The following is a 21,828-nucleotide window of genomic DNA, read 5'->3' as shown; positions in this document are numbered from 1 at the left end:
GCTAACGAGGCCACTAAATTAATAATATTGCATCCTCGGCTAGGGAATCAAGCGGACAGAAAATAAAAGGCGGAATCCGCCGTGGTCCTAACGTTAATAACGCAATGAAAACAATAAAAATATACGGATTCTTGTTCGCCGCCACTATTTCCGGTTGAACGAACAAATGACTAAAAAAAGAAGAAAAAAAAACACAAGAGCAATTAAACGGGACGGGTTCTTTTTATTATATTATTTATCCCAGAACACACACATAGCCTACAGATACGGAAAAATAATATCATCTTGAAAACTTGACCTTTTTATTATACCTACGTAATAATATATACTTATGTCTCTACCCTTATGTACCTATATACTCGTACATTCGAAAACTCCATAAAAATAAAGAGGAGCTTGGTCACGTGTAAAAAAGGAAGACCGACGGAAAAGCTATTAGCCAGTGCGGACGGAGAGGGAAAACAATTTGTCGCCGTTGGAATTGTTCTAACATAAAAACATCGTATCGTACATATCACTTAAATATATATATATGTGTGTGTGTGTGTGTGTGTGTGTGTGTGTGTGTGTAAATATTATGCACGCGCGTGTTTGCGAGTATAATGTTTGTTTGTCTGCTGTCCAAAACGCAATAGAAGCAATAGAATAGATTTTTGAACCGGACGAAAGACGACCGTTACGTATATGCAAAATCGTGCCTCAGGGAGCTTTACGAAACGGCCTTTGCAGAATATATACTGATGGATGGCCACGGCCCGCTAGAAGTTTACTGACAGTATGGTACACGGTCGTGTTTGGACTCAAGCCATCACCATATATTATAAGAGGCGCTTTTTTTCTTGCTAGAATTGAACATACAATTAACTATTATTGTGGTAATCGTGTAATAATAATAAAAAAAAAAAAAACACAATTATTACGTGATTCGTCTGATTCATTTAATGTCTCGAATTACATAGTTTTTATTTTTAGAGTTAATATTTAAATTGATTACAATAGAACTATTGAGGGAACACTTTTTTCAACTGTTTCAGTAGACCAAAATGCTTGTTCATTTTCGGGCGCTCTCAATGGTTATCAGTGTCGTTGATTTTATTTTTATGTATATGAGACATTATATTTAAAGAAGCAAGTAAACGTAATTTACTTTGAGTTTGAAAAAAGTTTGATTTGATTGATTTATTTCATGAATCAGCTCGGAATTGTTGAGCAACTCTTATCTTTTATACGATCTTATTGGAACGCTCGCAAAAAGTTTATTAATCTACTTGATAAAACATTAAAAAATATCGGGTATTACCAAGCGCATACCTACATCGATAAAACAATTATTTTAATTTTTTTTTTTTAACAATTTCATAAATACCGTTTATTCAGTAATTTATTAATATTCAACTAGTATTTTAATTTTTTTCCGAAAAAAAAATTTTATTATGGCCTGGATGGGTTCTTAATAAACTTTCTATGTATGTTAATTTGATTTAATTTTCAAATTTATATTGTTTTCATACTTAGTAAAGCGCTACGCATGCTTGCGACTTTATTAGGCAACATTGATTTAACTTTGACAGTCTTTAATGGCTTTTTGCAATTTACAGCAATACAGTCTTAATATAGACTTTTTAGAATACGATACTGTAACTTAGTTGCCTTATACTATAAAGGAAACTTGATTAAGTCCAAACCCGATTTTTGAGTTTAAGTATTGTTTATCCACCTCCTAATAGTTACAGTCGAGGTTAGAGTAATATTATTATAATGGAATACTTCGGTTTAAATATTTGTCTGAACATTGTTAGATCTTCGTTTCATTTGTTGATTGATTGAGAGAGTCTTTAGTGCATTCCGCTTGTTAGAACAATTCTGTATTTCTGTTATTGTTAATATCAGTAACTACTACAGGAATCGTTTTACCTACCAGTAAGACAGAGTATTTTTGCAAAAAAATTATCCTTTGTCCTTTAACAAGGATGATGTCCATAGAACCTAGCTTTAACAGCGGTTCCCAAACTTATACGACCACGACACCCTTGAGAAATAGTTTATGTTTCGTGAAATCCCCTTTTTAAATAATATAAAATAATAATTTTCAATAATATAAATCTAACCTTAGGTTTCCGTGGGCCACACTTTAGGAAACGCTGGTCTATAACAATCTATAATTTTCAGCACCCGTTGCATACCATGCTAAGGCCATCTACAATTAATGTATTACAATACAGTTAAAATATATTCATAACATTATCAATTAAAATAATTTTAATTTTAAATATATTTTTTTAGTTGTAGGCCGATGGTAATTATTGCTGAATATTTTCGGGGAAAGTGGGCTATTAAATAAGTTTATTAAATATTCATTAAAACTTAATTTAATCAGAAACCATACAAAATATAAATATAAACGAAAAATGTACCAAACTGTATACAAATTATTTTACTATAGAAGAAAAACAAATACAAATATTCAACAATAGTCAAATAATATAATAAACTATTCTAATTTTGTTCATGATAACCATGTTCATAATTGAAAATCTAACTAAATTTTTTTATATTTATAAATATATATTATATATTATATTGTATATACATATATATATTTTTTTTTTGTGAAGTTAAGTGATATAATATTACGTTATGTTAGTCAGCATAATTTTGATTATACTTTCATGATCGAACGGTGTGTTTGACAATTTATATTACATAAATAATACTGTATATAATAATAATAATAATGTATATTATATATACCATGGGCACTATTTATTGTTACTCAAAGTAATATCTTATTTTTAATAATAGGTAAGTACGCACATAGAAATAATTTGATTTTAATATAATGTTCTTAATTTTATTTATGTATACAAGTAGTTCTAAAAATGTTTTATAAAAATTATAATGAACGTTTGTTTATTTTTATTTAAATATATATTAAAAAAATATTATTTTAAGAAAAAAATAAATCATTATATTATTTTATCTTGTGTGAACCATCACTGATCTCTAATCTACAGTTTATTTAAAATGTTAATTAGCTTTAAAGCTATATTTTAATTTAATAAAAATATATATACATATATGTATTATACACAGTTTTAATTTACAAAAAAGTTAAATTAAATTCATAAATTCAACCAAGGACCTATTTATTTCATCTATTAATTACAAATATATATTTAGTTATATAGTTAGCCGCATAGTTATTTAATTAAAAAATTGTACACTCATTGAGTATACTTGTTGAGTGTTACTCAAACAGTAATTCATAACTAATTACTTTATATTATATTTATATAACTAACAACCACAATAAGTTTTAAAATACAATTTTAATAATATTATTCATATTAATTAAGTTAAAATAATTTAATATGTTAGTGTTGAAATCATTTTTGTTTAACTAGGTAACGTCATAATGATTACCATAATCAATATTTAAAAAGAAAAATCTTTAAGTTTTAAGATAAAAGTGAAAATAAATTCATAAATGCTTGTATAAAGTAGTTCCCAATTATTGATAGCGTACAATCTAAAAAATTCTGTTTTTCATAAATTTTACTTTAAAAAAAAAATGCCTTAGCTTAATAATTAAAAAAAAAATAAACAAAATATAAAGGAAGTAAACATGTATTTAATAATATTTACTGTACATTAATTGATGTTTTGCATCATGACATCACAAAGGAGGTTGCGGTCGAATATGCTTCATCAATTTATTTCATGACCAATAACTACAATTAATTGTAAAACCATTCCGAGGACCCTACAACTGGTCAAAGTAGTGCATGCTAATAAGTTACGCCAATGAGTCAATCAAGTACCTATAAATTTAATTTTGTTTAATTTATTTTCAATATTAGTCTTAATGTCAATAAATATTTTTTTACTAATTTTTTTCGATGTATACCACAATGATTATTTTTGTATATTTTTAAAAGTTATGATCAATATACTAAACGATTGAGGTAGAATTAAATATGTAATGGCCGCCTCTGGTGTTTGTAAATACAAATTCAAATGTGGTATAAAGCTTTCATTGAGTATGTTTAAAGATTGTTTTTTGAAACTTGTACTTGATATTCAGTTGAATTTAGAAGGTTTTATTTATGTGTAAATTTAAATGTTAAGTATTAGTTATGAAATATAAAATTATTTCGTATCAAATTAACTAACATCTTTACCAAATTGCATATTTTGTAAACAAAAATTTACTAGGGACCTACATAACGAAATAGTAAGATTCAGATTTATGAATAATTATTGTGACGAGTATTATATAGTTTGTATACATTTTATCAATTTCACTATTATTGTTTTTTTATTAACATCAAATTATTAAACAATTAAGTAGATAAGGTATTTTTATAATATGAAAAATTGTTACTGAAAATGATTGTGCATAATATACAACTTACTAATACTTAAACTGTGAAAAAATTTTTTAAAAAAAATTTATGGAATATCGAAAAATATTTAGATTTAATAAACATAATATTTTGTAGCAATTATTAAAACACATCTGCAATATTTATTTTATTTTATATTACCAAAATAAATAATTCCTAAAGTTGTACATTTTTAATATAATAATATTATGTTATACCTATTGTGAAGTGTTTTAATTTATAAATATATAAATTTATACTTAACTTTAAGAAATCACGATTACAATGAAGATTGAAACAATTTTATTGTTCCTAAAGTAACAATCATACTATCAGACTTAAAACACACACAAATCATCGTAAAAACAATAAATTCACTGATCTACTCACAATTGAAAATTACCGATTTTACAACAATGTCGTTTATATAAACTTAGCAGATTTCATATTATAATATTGATTTTATTTTTATTGTAATGTTTTGTGCAATAGTATGGCTTTAAATTGTAACTACTAAAACATATCAATACATTATAGAAAAATACTAATTTTTTTTTAAAACAACTAATGTGGTAAAAACGTTGCAAGATAATTAGGTAAAAAACATGATGCTACTTTTAGCAAAAACTTTTCAAAATTTCCAGATAGTTTGTTCTCGCATGGTAATGACCATTTCACAAAAAAAGAATAACATACAGAAACTAGAATATTAAATCTATTTTTCATTTTTTTTATTATAATATATTCGTTAATAAGAATTATCTCTATTTAAAATATTGTAATAATATACGATTGATAAACTATTATGTAGAAGCAATATAAATTTCATTGGCGTTATTTTTAATAACGTTCGGAATACTTATACAATGTAATTGATTCTAGATATTTACCATATTATAAGAAGAAATGATTCTTAATTTATGTATAAAAATAAAATATGGATAATATAAACAATAAACTCGTAGTGAAGTCAAAAATTTTTAAAAATATTACAATTTTGTCATAATCACAAGAAAACTCGTAGTAGTATTGTTATGAAAAGTTAATTAAAGATCACTTTTACATAACTTTGAAGTAATTCATTTTCAATAATCGAACAGGCGTACGTTAGCCTAACAGCAAGACTTAGCATATAGTATAAAGGGTTCCTCCTCATGAAGCTTTTAGAGTAAGCCATTACAATAATTTATTATTTATCACTTAGAATAATTATCATCAAAATATGAAGGGATTAGCATAATTTTATTAATATGAGATGTAGAATTGTAGAGTATTCGAATATTTATTTGTACCCAACCTAACCTTGTTATTTAATCTAATATTGATACTCAATAAAACAGTATAGGCCACATAACAAAAATGTAAGCTATAATATTACAACCTATACTACCTATAAATGTTTTGAAATATTTTATTTGTATAAAATAATACACGGTACTTTTAACTTTTACTGTATAATAATATTAATAATACGTATTATTATTGAATACAATACATGGTACCTACTGGGCTACAGCTGAAATATATAAACAATAGGAAGACCTAACGATTTATTTAAATTAATGAGTTACTGGGTTAAATTTTAACAATGAACCATAGCCCGTGGTTCAACATTTTAAGCAATAAACCTCGACAGTATTTTGTCACATATAACTTTCTGGGAACGAGAAAAAAATAGCAAAACGAACACTCAAAATAACATTTAATTATTGTCAGATTCGTATGCTAGATATTTGTTGTTTACACCTTCCTTTCGGCCTTATTGCCGTGTAAACTTCTCATTTGATCACCACCATTAAATAATCCTCTCACATACAACTTTTGCTTCCATGTTATAAACAACGTGATACTATCAAATAGTAGAATATACAAACAGGTCATGGACGGCAAAAGTTTTGTCACCTATAATAATACGTTCACTAATTTTCATTTATAGAGGTGAAAAGAAAAAATTATCGGGAAAATGATAACATGGCAGTTACACCTGAATTTCCTCTCATGTATATACTTTTTTCATACGCACTCATACACAATGTTAGATTCCTAGTAAAAAAAAAACCTATTAAATCTCTGTAGGTTTTGTGAAAATGTCAGCCTTTGAAGTGTAGATGAGTCATTTATGTACAACAGATCGTCCAAAGATAGCAGAATGACTTTTGATTCAGCTCGTTAACCAACAAAAGAAGCAAGTTGAGATAGGTCCTAACTCGCGCATTGTCCAATTACAGTACCTGCAGCATTTGGTAACCAAAGAGCGAATCAGAATCTGAAATTGCAATTCTATTTAGACTATTTTAGATAAACATCAATAATACTATCCAATGCTCCTTACATACAGATAGATAATCAAAAATATTTACATGCAGATCATGTATAATATAAGTAAATATAAAATGATATATTAAACACATACACTTTGAATAGATATTTGTAAAAATAATTGTGCACGTAAATAGTCAAACGTATTCAATAAAATACAATATACTTCACGGTTTTTACTATAATGGAAAAACAAAACGTATGTTAGTTAATAAAAGATTCATACAGATGATAGTTATATAAACTACAGAACTATAATCTCCTTGAATAATTAGTAAACAAAATTATTTTTACCTTTTTTATATGATTTTAGACGAGTGCGTATTTTGGTAAATAACATTATTAGTCACTTCTAAAAAATAAATAACTGTTTAGCTTAAATACAAATATTTATAAAATATTACTTTTACACTAAATTAAGTATAAAAACGAATATAATGTATTGAATGATAATTTACAGAATTATAACAACATAATGAAATAAATTGTTCGTAAATTTTGTTAGGATAAAAATAAGTTTTTTGAAATAAAAATATTTAAAAAAAACATTTAGCTATTATCAGATTGGAATTATACAATAATTATGTTGTATGAATATATAAATTTTTCATTCAGCCACAAAAAAATGCATTCTTTAGAACATTCAAACTAATACATACACTACATTATTAACTTACATAATTACAATATATTTTTTTTTTCAAAATATTATAAAATAATATTTATATTTTTTTCTTAATAGATTTTAATGAAATTTTTTAACACATATTAAAAATAATATCAACCAGTATATTTGATTTTATATTAAATATTATTTGCTTTTATTATAAAATACATAAAATAATAATATCAAAAAATTTTTCTGCTGTATAGTAGGTTTTATGTTGATTTGTCATTATTGAAAAGGTTATTATATTGGATGTGTACAATTTAGATCGAATGATAAATCATTTAACGAGTGGTAATGGTGTGTCAGATTCTATTCTTATTTAACGAATATAATATAAGTATACACAAATAATCGTCAAATTACATGAATATTGGAGTAGATCGTATCCACTGTTCATATATTTTATGCATGTATATTATATTTTGACTCGTGTCATTTTACCGAAAATTTGTGGAAATGTGGCAAACAACAAATATCAAGTACCAAATACTCGTACAAGTACTTTGTTCCCATTACAAGGTGTTTATTTGTCAAATACACGAGTTTTGAGAAATATGCTAAAGGATAATAATATTTCGAATTCCAATATTATATTATATATTTATAACTTTGTAAGTAATTTATTTTATTATCAATAATATAGTATTTTGAGTTAATTTTACTTGAAAAACTAATACATAATAGTGTGTTGTGATTAATATTTTATAAGTCAATACATACAATATACCTTAAGACGTTGTAAATAGTTTCGTGGTTTAATTATTTAAAATTAGTCAAAATATATTAAAAATTTCATATCGTGAAAAGAATATAATAATATATGTGATTTTCATCACAAAAGTTAAAAACCTAAACAATTTTTTTTTTAAATTACGACAAACAGACTAAAATTGTTAAGAGAATAATAATTATTTGTCATACATAAATATCCAATGTTTAATTTTAAATTCCTAGAAAAAAAAAGTTTTGAGGGGAATAAAATAGTATATTATTCCATTATTCTCATACCATTTTTATCATACAATTACATTTCTAATATTTTTAGTGTTCTAAAAAATGAAAAAAAAGAATGTTCATGGTAAGAACCCCCCCTTAATTTACAGATGGTACTTTTACAAAGTAAAATAGCAAGATTTGTTAATTCAATTTTAAAACCATATACTATACAATGAACACTAATTAGAAATTATTATTTTCAAGTACCGTGATAACATTATTTGGGTTGAATTAAAACTAAATATAAATAAACATTTCTTTATTTTTAGCTATATTTTAATCTTTATGGTTTAAAGCCGTGTTTAATATTTAGTCCAGTATATAATGAAATTATCTACAACACCAAAAAGACAGCCTTGTCTTATATAATATATTATATTTATATAAATTAAGTCTGTTTCGGATTTTGTCGCTATAAATGAACTTAATTGATATTATCAGTAAATAAACTGTTCGAATAACTATACCAAGTTATTTAATATATTTAATATATTAATAAGTATTCTGACCAGGGGTATTGACGAAACAAAAACTTGTAAAAATCTAGATCAAAATATAAAAATTGCAGAAATTTGTACTATATAGGTACCTATTGGTCTCCTATATTTTAATTTAAAAATCGTCAAAAAAATCTGCAAAAACTTACTTAATTTTAGAAGTTATTAAATAATAACCATCATATCTGTCTATATTATATTTTAAAAAAATGATTGAATAACATGAAAATGTCTAAAACTACCTACATTAATTGATGTATATGTGTAAAAATTAAATTTTTTTTGTAAATTAGAAACTTTTAACTTTCTATACAATAAAATATATATATTTTTTTAAATTTTTACGACAAAAACATAATATTTATTATTCTTTAATAGTATTAGGTACTATTGACTTATATAATAATATTTCTAAACACAGATTACTCATTATTAGTAAAACTTAATTAGATAATAATATTAAAAAAACAAATGTGATCAGTATAATAGTATTTAAATACATAAATGTATGTACGTCAATAATATTTATTTTTAAATTAGTAAAACACTTGACTTGTATTAAGAGCGTTGTTTATAAGGTTAACAAAAGAATAAAACGATTCACTGAGAAAAAAAAATATTATATAATAATATGGCTGTCGAGAATAAAAATATATAGGTTCGTATACACTCGTCTTCGATATTACACAAAACAAACTTTTAACGAGAGTTGAAGGTGTACGAACGTCAGTAGACATCGATTCTGTTTGAATACGTTTTACACGCCGTATGGAGTAAGTACATATACATCATCTACCCATAGTGTAATATATTCTATATTGACGACAACGACGGACGACTATTTTAAAAGGTTTGCTAGGGCCAGGTACCGTGAAGGCGTGAAGTGTGTAGCCGACCATTCGATATAACGCCTTTTATCCTACCACCAATAACTGACGAGCGATGACATACGTGCGATAAAGATATTTTAAATTCTCTTTTGTTTATCTAACGTATGCTTTCACGGCAAAACTACAGAATATTTTATCGCATTGACATATCATTTTTATGCGAATGCAGTGAGTAGGTCGTGATTATAATAACCTGGTAATATTATGTATTACCGGGTTATTAATAATATGTTATCACTTTACGGGTAATGCGGTAGCATGGCTAGATAGACTTCAATTAAAACGTGCGAAGTTCGAGCCCATGAAATAATTATTTTTCCTCAAACAATTTTTTATATTTGTTTGTATTTCAAAAAAAAATAAGTAATAATAACATTATATATACTTGAAATTTTCATCAAATAAACAGTAGATTCTCGTTGTGTTGAATCTCAGAGAAAACATGTAAAAGTCTGAAATACCAAAAATATCGAGATATCGAGTTTATTAAAATTCTTAAAAAAATTTATAAATAATTTGAATGTTTAAATTCTTTAGTTTGAATACTTAAAGTTCTAATACTACATACAACATGAATATCAACTATAATAATAATAACTACAATATTAAATAAATAATTTTTTTTTTAATTTGTCATTACAGTTTGTTAAATATTACTTTTGTTTTTGTAAGATTATAAAAATTAATTGTAAGGACATTTAATTTACACTTATTTTCCATTTCACTATATTGTATAATCTATATGAATGACTACAATTATTGACCACCTACGTGCGAAATCACAATCACTATACTGAATGTACTATTTAATTTTTTTGTTCTTACGGTAATAAAAATATTATTTGTGTATTCGAGATAACAAAAAACGATTAATTTTATTTCGACTTATTGATAGCAAAACGCTATTAAGTGTAAAGCTAGTTTCAAGAGGATTAAAATATAGTTTGAGATAGCGATGTTCGACATAATAAGAATTTACTGTATTATCATTTTATTTATGATAACATTTTCAATCTTTTTTTAGTTTTTTTCTTGAGTACAAAATTTCACATATATTGATATCTTAAAACTGTATTAAAATACTAAAAAAACATTGACACATTTTTTTATATGCATTTAAAGTTAAAATTTAGACAAAATTCGTAAAAATCGTAAAAAAAATGCAAATTATTGTGTAGTTATTAATTCATATGCACTTTATTTTTTATATTTAAATTTTTAAATTAAGTAAATTTCATAAGTAGTAAGTATAATGGAAATGTAATATCTAAAAAAAATATTTAATGATACTTATTTTTTATAGACATTTTAAGTTCAAATTTGAATGTAATTACTTAGTTAAACAATAAATAACTTATGTTATTTTTTTTGATTTATAACATAATGTTAAAAATTAAAAATTTAAAAACTATATTCATGGGTATTTAAAGCTTTTAAATATATTATATTATAATGAATTTGACTATACACAATTTTCATTGTTTTTGATTTATTTTAAGATATTATCTATTTTTATAATCTATTTTTACAGACAATTGTTATTACATATTGAATTATATAGGACAAAACAATATAGATATATTATGTTATTAATAATAACTTATTATAATGATTAAATATCAATGATATGATAAATGCAATATTTTCAGAAAAAAATTAAATTAATCTACCGTTGCACTAAAAGTGGAATAAATTATCTTAATGGCAATATCAAAGAAATATATCATGGAATATAGTTTGTGATATAGGCTGACATACTGTCTCCGCTCAGAATCGTTTTTCGTATACAATGAGTTATATCATTAGTATACCACACAAAACCTATTGTACAGTAGAGCGGTACTTACTTGCCTACTATTTTTTTTTTTTATTATTATTTGTAATTTGTTTTAGATAACAATATTTATCATTTTAAAGAGTATTAATATTAGTTATTCTCTATGGCGTATATTAAATTGTATTTTGTTTATGTTTATGTCACGACCAGTACAATTATTATGTAATTAAATGTTTTCAGTTACCTTAATAATGCGAGTTGTAAAATTGATTGAATAATTTAGTTTGGACATGTAAGTGGTGTATTTTATTTGTATACAAAGTGCATAGTGCACTATAATCAATAATCATCAATGCAAGCTCCACGAGCGTGTATTAAATTAAGATGTACGAGCATGGTTATATTTCATAAATAATACTATTATGCAGTTCAAAAATAATTCATAATATTATTATAATATTATTGAAATTAAAAAAAAAAAAAAAATTAATAGGTATGTTTCAAGGAAAAAAATGCTCCATAGATATAAATAGTAGTATATATAAGACCTTTTAACTATATAAAAATAATGTTGGTCGTTATTTAGTTTAAATAAAGTACCTGTTTGTTTGTATTACAGAATATCTACTTGATTCATTATTGACTGTGTGATACTATCTAACATATATATTATTATACATGTAAATAATGTAATTATAATATACCTTATGGGTCTTTAAAATATATATTAGTATCTTAACATCATATGGTCATTAGTTAAACAGATGATCAGTTGTTTTTTTCTTATAATTATAATACATAAAAAAAATATAGATATTCTTTAAGTGCATTTCGTATAATATATGAACATATATATTACATATTTGACTGTATTATGTTACATAAAAATTGATTAACTTTTGATTACAAACGACCAACCATTTTGTAGTGATCACACGGTGTACACACGCAATAAGTTAAGTATAAATAAAAACATTTAAAAAAATTGTTCCAAAACGTCGACTGTATTTGCTTTTATAAGGATACGAATTCACGTGCTGTGCCCTCGCAAGCTCTTATATCGAAAACCAACAGCTTATTATATATCATTGCGGTACTCACGTGAGGTCGGCGTTGCCCAGACAGTTGCCCGAGTACGAGCAATGGTACAGACTGCACACGTCGCTGCGCTCGTTTCCGATGGGCCTCATCTCGTACGTGATGTTGAAACCGTACACGTCCATCAGGTCGTCGTGCACCCGTATGTGGTTACCCTGCAACCGGTCCAGCTGGAACCGGATGACCAGGTACGGTAACGTGGACAGCATCGACTGGCCGTACTGCGTGATGTGCGACTTGTTGAACACCTCGCGCACGGTGACGAAGCCAAAGTCGACGGGATACTGCGAGTACTCGGTGATTGTCAGCCCGTCGGTGACGTACAGCTGCGTGAAGTACACCTCGATCATGGAGTCGGCGGCGGCGGCGTCCGCTTGGATCACCCACTCGCACTCGATGGGCACCGGAAACGGGCCGGGGAATTTCGGCGTGGTGATCACTCCCTTGGTACCGACCAGCGGCTGATAGGGCGGCGTGCCGCACCGATGCACCGTGCCTGTGACGCCGTCGTCGCCACCGCCGTCAAACTCGTTGCCCGCCACCACCGTCGGAGCGGCCACGCAGAGCACAGCCATCAGCGCGGTGGACAGCAAGGACGCGCGTACGCACCGCCGCGACGCGGCCGCGGCTGTCTTGTGTTCGCCGCGCGAAACCATCACGCTACCATATCGACCGTGGCCGACTTCATCGCCCCGGCGAGCCGGCTCCGTCGGTGATCCGTCCACAAAGCCGTGCCGGTGTGCTTCGCGTGGTCGGCCAGTAGCGATGGCCGCGGCCGACGTCCCACTCGTTTTCGTCGCAAATGACGTACACTCAAAACAACCGTTTCCGCCGCCGCCGTCGTTGCGGCCATTTCCCGCTTCCTGTGAACAAATACACCGATACTATATTAGGTCGGTGTTGCAGTGGTAAGTGGCGTTGAGCGTAACTCTGAGGAATAAAGGATTGAAGACACCCTTAAGGACATACGTTTATTACACGTTTTAATAGTGATGCCAGAAGTTAATTAAAGAAAAAAAAACGAGTGTCGATCAACTCGATATTTTCTTTGATACGTGGTTATAACATTGAACCATAGATATGTTAGGTTTAGTATTATAAATACAAAAAAAAAATAGTATAACGACAACTATATAAAGCATACAAAGTGTTAATAATTAATATGATTTAATTAAAAACAAAAGTGTACATACTATGTCGCTATAGTAATGTTATCGTATTATTTAATGGTTGATAAGTGAAACTTAAGCACTGTAATGAAAACTAAATCTGTAAATTACTTAATAATATTATTTCCGTTATTAGGAAAAAACATTGAAACATATATCATATTATATGTATTTAAAATTGTGTTTAAAAATAATTAGGTTACTATAGTAACGTTATTATATTAATTATCAATGGCTATAGATAACCTTACGAGAATCCCAATTAAAAAATTATACTAATAATAACAGTGGGTATCGTGCAAATGAAAAAAAAATTGGTTGCGTTTTTTTCTACAAGTTTTATATCAATGAATGACAAATATGTTGAACCAATGTGATGTTGGTCAATTTATGTTAACGAGTAACGATACGTGAAAATATTTTTATTTTATTGTACAAATTTACATTAAATAAAAAAAAAAAAATAATAAAAATAATCGTATCATGTCATATCTAAATAATAAAGTTGGCAATTATAAAAGTATGGAAATCGATGCAGCTACCAGTCATAACATTATAATATGTAGGTAGTATAAAAAAAGTGGTGCATTCCGAATAAACTCAATATTTGTGTCACCGTAGATTTATGAAAGATTATTTTCCTCAAAACACATTGATGGATGAAGTTAATGCTGCTTGTGTTGCATAAAACATTTGAATCTAACAAAATACGCAACTGTTATAAAAATATAATATAAAGAGCCAACCGTGTAAGTATAACATGGTAATATAAATAATGGACAGTGTTGAGAGTTATTCAAATGCTGTTTTAAATAATAATCAGGGTTGAAAATTCGATGATTTTGCATAATTTTATCGACAAATTTAATTCGAAATTCGAAATAAGTGAGATGTAAATTTGATTCTTGTGATATTATATGTCTATAAATACAAAATATGATTTCACATATTTTTCCATATTTTAAATCTTAATGTGTATAGATTATACACGAATATTTTTTTTTTATGTTTTTATTGAGTTGGTATTCCGAGGAAATATGAAAGATTTAACAATTATTTGATAATTTTAAAATAATCTTATATGGTATTGAACCATTGTTACTTTATCGGACAACCAAATTTGTAACAAAATTATTATGGAGAGAAATTATATATATATTATTTGTTGGTAAGCTAAAAACGGTGATGACGTCAGAATTTAGTTTCATAGTTATTAAAATTAATAAAGTTTTATTTTTTACGATATTATTTTAAACAGTATAGCAGGTAATCTTCTTAATGTCTAAAAATGTTTAATTGAGGCACAATGGGAAATATAGTGTAGATTCAAAGCTGAATAGTTCTACATTTTTTTTTTTTGCACATTTTATTAAATTTCTCAACTTATTTTCTTCTACTCTTGCTTGGAATGTTTAAATTTAAAAAAAATTCTCGATTTCTGTACAAAACGACATCATATTAAGAAAAAAAAAATTAAATTAAATGTTTAAGAAATTTTGAATAATTTGAATTCTAGGCTTCCCATAGGCCACGTTATTCAATATTTTATTTTTGGTTGATGACGTTTACATTGTTTTATGGTTGTATTGAATTTTAACGTTAAAGTTACCTATTACCTAATAATAATAAATCCGATATTTCTTTTGAAAACGTATAAAATATTCCTAGGAATATAGACTGACAGACCATCTCCGCTTAGAAGCGTTTTTTGTGTGTTATTATAATTTATCATAAATTTGACATTTACCAACTGAATAGGTTCACTTAAAATTTAATTTACACCCGAGCTACTACCCTGGTGTTTTTTCATTAAGTTTATTATGCATAATTTTACGTACTTGAAAATGTTAATACATATTTTCCTGTATTTTAATCTATACATGTGTTAAATACAAAAACATGACGTGTAATTGGTTTTTAGTACAAACGAATTCACAGCTAAAATATTAATTAACATATATACGCTATATAATCAAAATTATGCAAAAATATCCACATGAATATCGTGAAAATAATAAAAATAATACAAAATATTAAAAGTAGGTATCCAACAGATTTTGATACAACATATTTATGATACTTTTTTTTTAAGAACACGCATAAATCCGAATAATAATTAATTTCGTGTGATATTTTTCATATATACTTCAAAGATTTATTTTGTAAGAAGAATAAATAAATGTTTTTATTATAATTCAAGAAAAATATATCACCTGCAGTATGGATATAGGCCATTATAAGTTATAAATTAATAACTATAAATTACTATACAAAATATTATGTTATACATTGATTCAAATACCATTACATTATTATCGTCCAGTTAACTTATTTACTAAGGCATAAACCAGATGACATCATATTATTATAAACACATATATTATAACCCACACGCTAAAAGGTATGATTATGTAATAAAAATCAGGCAATTAACAATACCAAGATGTTAAGACCAGTGTAAGCGGACTATGTTTCAGCGAAGATAAAATATCCAAATCAATTATCACCAAAAATGAATTGGTCACCTAGTATACCAAAAACTATTAAAAAATCATAGTACAATTACCATAGTCACCAGTATAAGCTACTAATATTCTTGATATGGCCATACAATATAAGGGAATCCTTCACAAAAACTTGTCAGACGATTTAGACTATTTAGAGAATGACCAGTATGGGTTAGTTAACGGGTACAGTTAAGGATACAGACTGGGGATACTTGATACAAGCCATAAAATTACTTGTTAGGTCTTAAATATTAATTTATAAGGTCATAAAACCGCTCAATACACATCGAACTATATAAAATAATTGTAACTTTTGTTTTGAAAATATTAATTTAACATAACTAGACAAACATAATAAGTGTTCATATTTACGTCGAAACTATAGGATCGTACTAAATATATATTATTATATTATACAAGTATGACGTGTTTTCTAAGCGACACCAACAACGACATAACTGCAGTAGCCCGTACGGGGATAAGCATTTTTTTTTCGATTGTTTACGTTTGGTCCGTATCGGATAGGCGAAAAATCCGTTTACTCGTGACCTGCACGAACAAGTCTATCCCCGCGATTCGTAGTTTCACACGAACTACACGCGCGTACGTATAACAATAATTCTTCTCAACGATTGTGACAGTCCGATCGATTGTTACAGCTACAGCGCAGCACAGACGTTTACCGACAATAAATTATAAATTATAATATCGTTCGTTGTGTTAAGTATTATGATTAGGTATTTGTATGGCGTAGGTCAGACGCATAACATAAATATATAGCGTTTTATAGCATGTTTTTAGAAAAAAAATAGACCAAATTACTTATTGACCCAAATTAATTTATTGTATCGAAAAAATTTTCGACATTTTTCATACCATTATTATCTGGATTCCAAATATAAAATGACGTAACTACGTAACATAACATTTTTTTTTTATTACAACAATATGCCTTTGGCTTACAATTTACTTTTATTTTACGCAATATGATGTGCCCACCCATAGAAAATATATTTTCACCAAATTCTATTGCATACTCATTTAGAATTTAAGTTATTGAACAATTGAAATTTTCAAATATTATATAGATACAAATTAAGTTAAATTTTTTTAGTTTCGGCACGCGTGCTATTCACTAGGTAGGATTTATAGGAAAAAAACAGAGGAGTGAATTATTGAAGGTGAATCTAAATGTATACTATCAATATTAATAATAAATAGCAAAGTATTTTGCAATACATATCATTACCATTTCGATTATCTAATGTTTATCACATTTTTTAGTTATGGTATAATACAAATAAATACTAGATTACCAGAAACTATTGATAACTTGGTCCAATGGTATAACCAGAAAGGAGTTTCCAATATTCGCACTGTTGTATAAAATTAACTTGATTTCTGATATTCACACATAAAATTATTCAAAGCATAAAACCACGCGTTAACACTCATAAATCGCGACTGCCGACACTCTCACTTTCAACGGTGTTATGTTTTTGACATTCTGCTGACTCGAGTTATTTTTTTCATTGGTTAAGTTTTTATAAATATTGTTATAATAGCTCTACTATAATATTATCTAAGATTCATAAATAATAAAACATACATTATTTCTATTGTGATCTCAGCTTATGATGGTATCATTGACCTAATAAATGATTTAACTAAAATTATGATATTTACAGCATTATTAATATATTATGATAAATATATGTATAATATATTACTTATATACTGGTTGATTCTTTTATCAAACAACACTTATTTTTAAAATTATATTTTTATCCATATATGTTTTTAAGATTTTAACCTTTTGACCATTAATACACATTTCAAATATCATATTTTGAAGCACAATATTTTTCATAATATTTCGATCATAAAAATCAAAATTCAGACAAATAGTTTATTAATTTATAATATTTAAAGCTTTGTTGAGCGAAGTGGAGTGGAATGGGGTAACCCGCAAAATACCTATACTTTAAATACTTATAACTCATAAATAAACTAATCGTCCAAATTTTGATATGTATGAATCGAAATATTCGAAATATTCTAAAAGTATTTTGATTCGAAATAAGGAATTTATAATAATGTACATCAGTGTTCAAAAGGGTTCAATATTTAAAAAAATACAATTATATATTTTTTTAAAGAATGTTTTTTTTCGATTAACGTAAAAAAAATATATTTTCAAAAACATTAATAGATTTTGAAATAACTATCGTTCGTTAAAAGAGTCACTCTGTCCATATCAAGTTTAATGGAACAACTAATACGCCTTAACATAAATAAAATAGCATAAGACAAATTATTGCTATCAAAAATTATCGTTGTGTTCATTGTCTAATATAAATTTACCTGACTTCTTAAAAATATGCAAGAATATTAGTACATTATATTATATTAAAATATCAAAATTCATAAAAATAATTATACTAAAATGGATTTTTATTTTCAATGTAAATTTAATAAAATAAATTTATATAATAATGACTGTAATAAATTATATTTCACAAAAAAAAGTTGCAATTAAGACCGAACCTTAAAAATATTATTCGGTGCAATATTACCAATTTTTGGTACATGATGCAATATTATATTCAACGACTTAACGATTTACAACCGAGCGATTATCTTAGATTCCATCAATTATTCACATTAAACTACTGAGTAGGCACTTGTTCTGCAAAATATTCATTTTTAACAAACACGCAACCACTACAAACACTATTTATTTGTATTAAGTTACTATACAACAGCCTTCAAACTTTTCATCCTAATAGAACACCACGTACATAGTAACCCGTGAGCGATAACAATACTATTGGTACGCGCAACAAACCTGGAAATTGAGAAAGATAAAGAAACCCAAATCGTCTGCTGAAGAAACTTTATAGTGAAAAGCCGATTGCACAATTCACCATCATTTTGAAAGCGACAAAAATCTATTCACGTATTTGTTCTATTCATGATTCGACTATATCATGTACAATAAGCAACAATCAATGCTTTATAATAATATAAATATATATACAAGTATAATATGTAGCGGTATAAGATTAGAACATATCCGAAATAAAGTGTAAAAATAAAATGGTATTTCTTACATTCAAAAAAATAATAGTATCTATCTAATCTGATATTTTGGCATTTGATTGGAAGAATTTCAAAACACGTCTTGAAATGTTTACTTATTCAGTATTTTACATTTGCCTATCACTACATAATTTAGCAAATATTTATTTTATTTTTAACAGCCAATTAAAAAAAAAAAAAATATTTTAAAAATAACGAAACAAAGTGTAATTTGATTTGAAAAATATTTCCTATAATAAAATTCTCATAAAATTTAATTTAATTTTTATTTTACGAGCACTTGCGTTTAAACTATCAAAATACTACAAAAATACGGTAAATAAAAAATATATTAAAATCATTTTTTTTTTTTTATTCGTTATTATTGATCTTGTCTCTATAAAATAATAACATTATGTAATGAAAAATAGATTGTTAAATATAAAGTGAAGACATTTTTTTTTTTAGTTTTATAAGACGTGTGCATTACAGAAATATTCAAACGTAATTTTATTATTATTTATATTTAACAAGTTTTAAACTACAAATTAACAAAATGTTCATTAAAATATTACTAATTCACCTATGAGCACTGATATTCAAAAAATAAGATAGACGAAGATTTAGTTAAAAATGTATAAATTAATGTGGAACTAAACAAAGTTTGATAAATTACGAAATATTTATTTTATTAGTAACATAATAATATTAATATTATGCTTTTAACTATGCACAAATGCGATTATATCGAAGTATTATAGTAGCAAAAACTATTGGTCACTTTTTCAAGAAAATAATTGCTAGATGTTTTAAATATATAGCTTGAATAGTTTTAAAGAAATTATACTTTAACTTTATGATAATTATAGGTAGTATGAATAGAGGGTTTTTCTCCCAAGAATTACTTTTTAGACATTAATATTTTATCCTACTCGTTAAATATTTTTGAGAACACCTGAACACCCAGGTATGCTTAGTAATATAGAGAATTTATAGGAGAATATATTATTACCGCACTTAAATTTAAAATTCATTTTTTTTTTTAAATATGTATCTATATTTATCAATTAAAACATATACACTATTTAAATTAATACTTAAGAAGAATTAAATTGTAAGTTCCATGCACATTTTTAGAAAAAATGTATTGAAATTATTGGAAAATTGTATGATATTGATGATTTAAAAAGAAACAAAACTAAGTATCCGCTTTACTATACAAAGGGCATTGAGGATTTCTTATCATGGAGTAAGTCACTGTTATGTATATGTTAATTTTTAATAAACTGGTAAATCGTCATTAAATACGAAAAATAGATCTGAACGGCGTTGATCGAACAGTTTATATTACTAATAGTAATTTACTATATAAATATTTAATAAAATATTCATATTTTTATTTAGTTAATTAATTTTGTTATTAGTAATACGGTTCGTTAAATTAATTTTAGACGAAACCGTTGCAATAGTTTTATAAAAATTTGAATTCAAAAGATTTATAAAAAAAGAATAATTTTTATTTATATATATATTTTTTTAAATTTTTCGGTTAAGATGTAGACTATTATAATACTTATATATTATCTTATAGATATTTTTAGAAAAAAAGCAAAAATGTCAAATTTAAATAGGTTAATTAAGTCAAAATATTTCGTAATGTATAGCTTTGTACATAAACGTTTGGTGAAAATTCAAGTATTTACAGTTATTTGTTTTTGAGTTATACTTTTCGAATTGTGGTACACAAGTAGTTCTCCTCCTAAATGTATGATTTTTGTTTTTTTTTTTTCGATTTTGACCGATTATTTTGAACAATTTTACAAATTTTTCTACTGCTAGAACACTATCTTTAAATAAAAATATGCAATCAATGTAAAATGTATACAATACTTATTAGAATCTGAAATTGGTGATTTATAAATATTCCTGGTTAGGTTTTTTCCCTCTCTCCAACACCTGAAAAGTGTAGCTGGGTTTTATTTTCTACCAGTAACCATTCTCGAGTTGAAGATTTTTTTTTTACTGTAAAAAATTTCTTCAAGTGCAAAAAAAAAAGTATAGCATTGTAAAACGTACACATTTTTTGCTGATAATGTAAAATTATTGGAATGACTGAAATTTATAAAAATATATTACAATTAATTTTGCATTTGAAAAAAATTTAGAGCCTTGTAAAATATATTCAATAAAATATGATTGCTAAAACGGATGTGCCTACATAAAAACGTTATGCTACAATAGCGTATAATATTATTTGAAACGTTTCAAATAATATACAATTTATACTATATCTGACGCTAGCTGGATAATAGTCGTCGCTGCATTTTGCAACAAAAAAGTGCATACATTTTACGCACACGCTCACACACACACACACACACACACACACACACACATATATGAAACATGTCCAGAGCAGATTAAGGAATTTCTATAGTT

At 26.3% G+C, this 21,828-nt stretch overlaps 1 protein-coding gene across 2 annotated transcripts in view; it reads right to left on the bottom strand.

The window, feature by feature from the left end:
* LOC113554004 overlaps nucleotides 1–21,828 on the bottom strand; it is a 195,750-nt gene that overhangs the window by 122,146 nt on the left and 51,776 nt on the right. For both annotated transcript variants that reach the window (XM_026957630.1, XM_026957631.1), the window contains one exon: nucleotides 12,636–13,495. In XM_026957630.1, the coding sequence (XP_026813431.1) occupies nucleotides 12,636–13,288 (653 nt within the window). In that variant the 5' untranslated portion in view covers nucleotides 13,289–13,495. The remainder of the gene's footprint in view (nucleotides 1–12,635; nucleotides 13,496–21,828) is intronic.

Source organism: Rhopalosiphum maidis, chromosome 2 (genome assembly GCF_003676215.2).
Source record: "Rhopalosiphum maidis isolate BTI-1 chromosome 2, ASM367621v3, whole genome shotgun sequence".
Lineage (NCBI taxonomy): Eukaryota > Metazoa > Arthropoda > Insecta > Hemiptera > Aphididae > Rhopalosiphum > Rhopalosiphum maidis.
The sequence above is the reverse complement of the archived record's forward strand: the minus strand, read 5'-3'. Positions and strand labels throughout refer to the sequence as shown.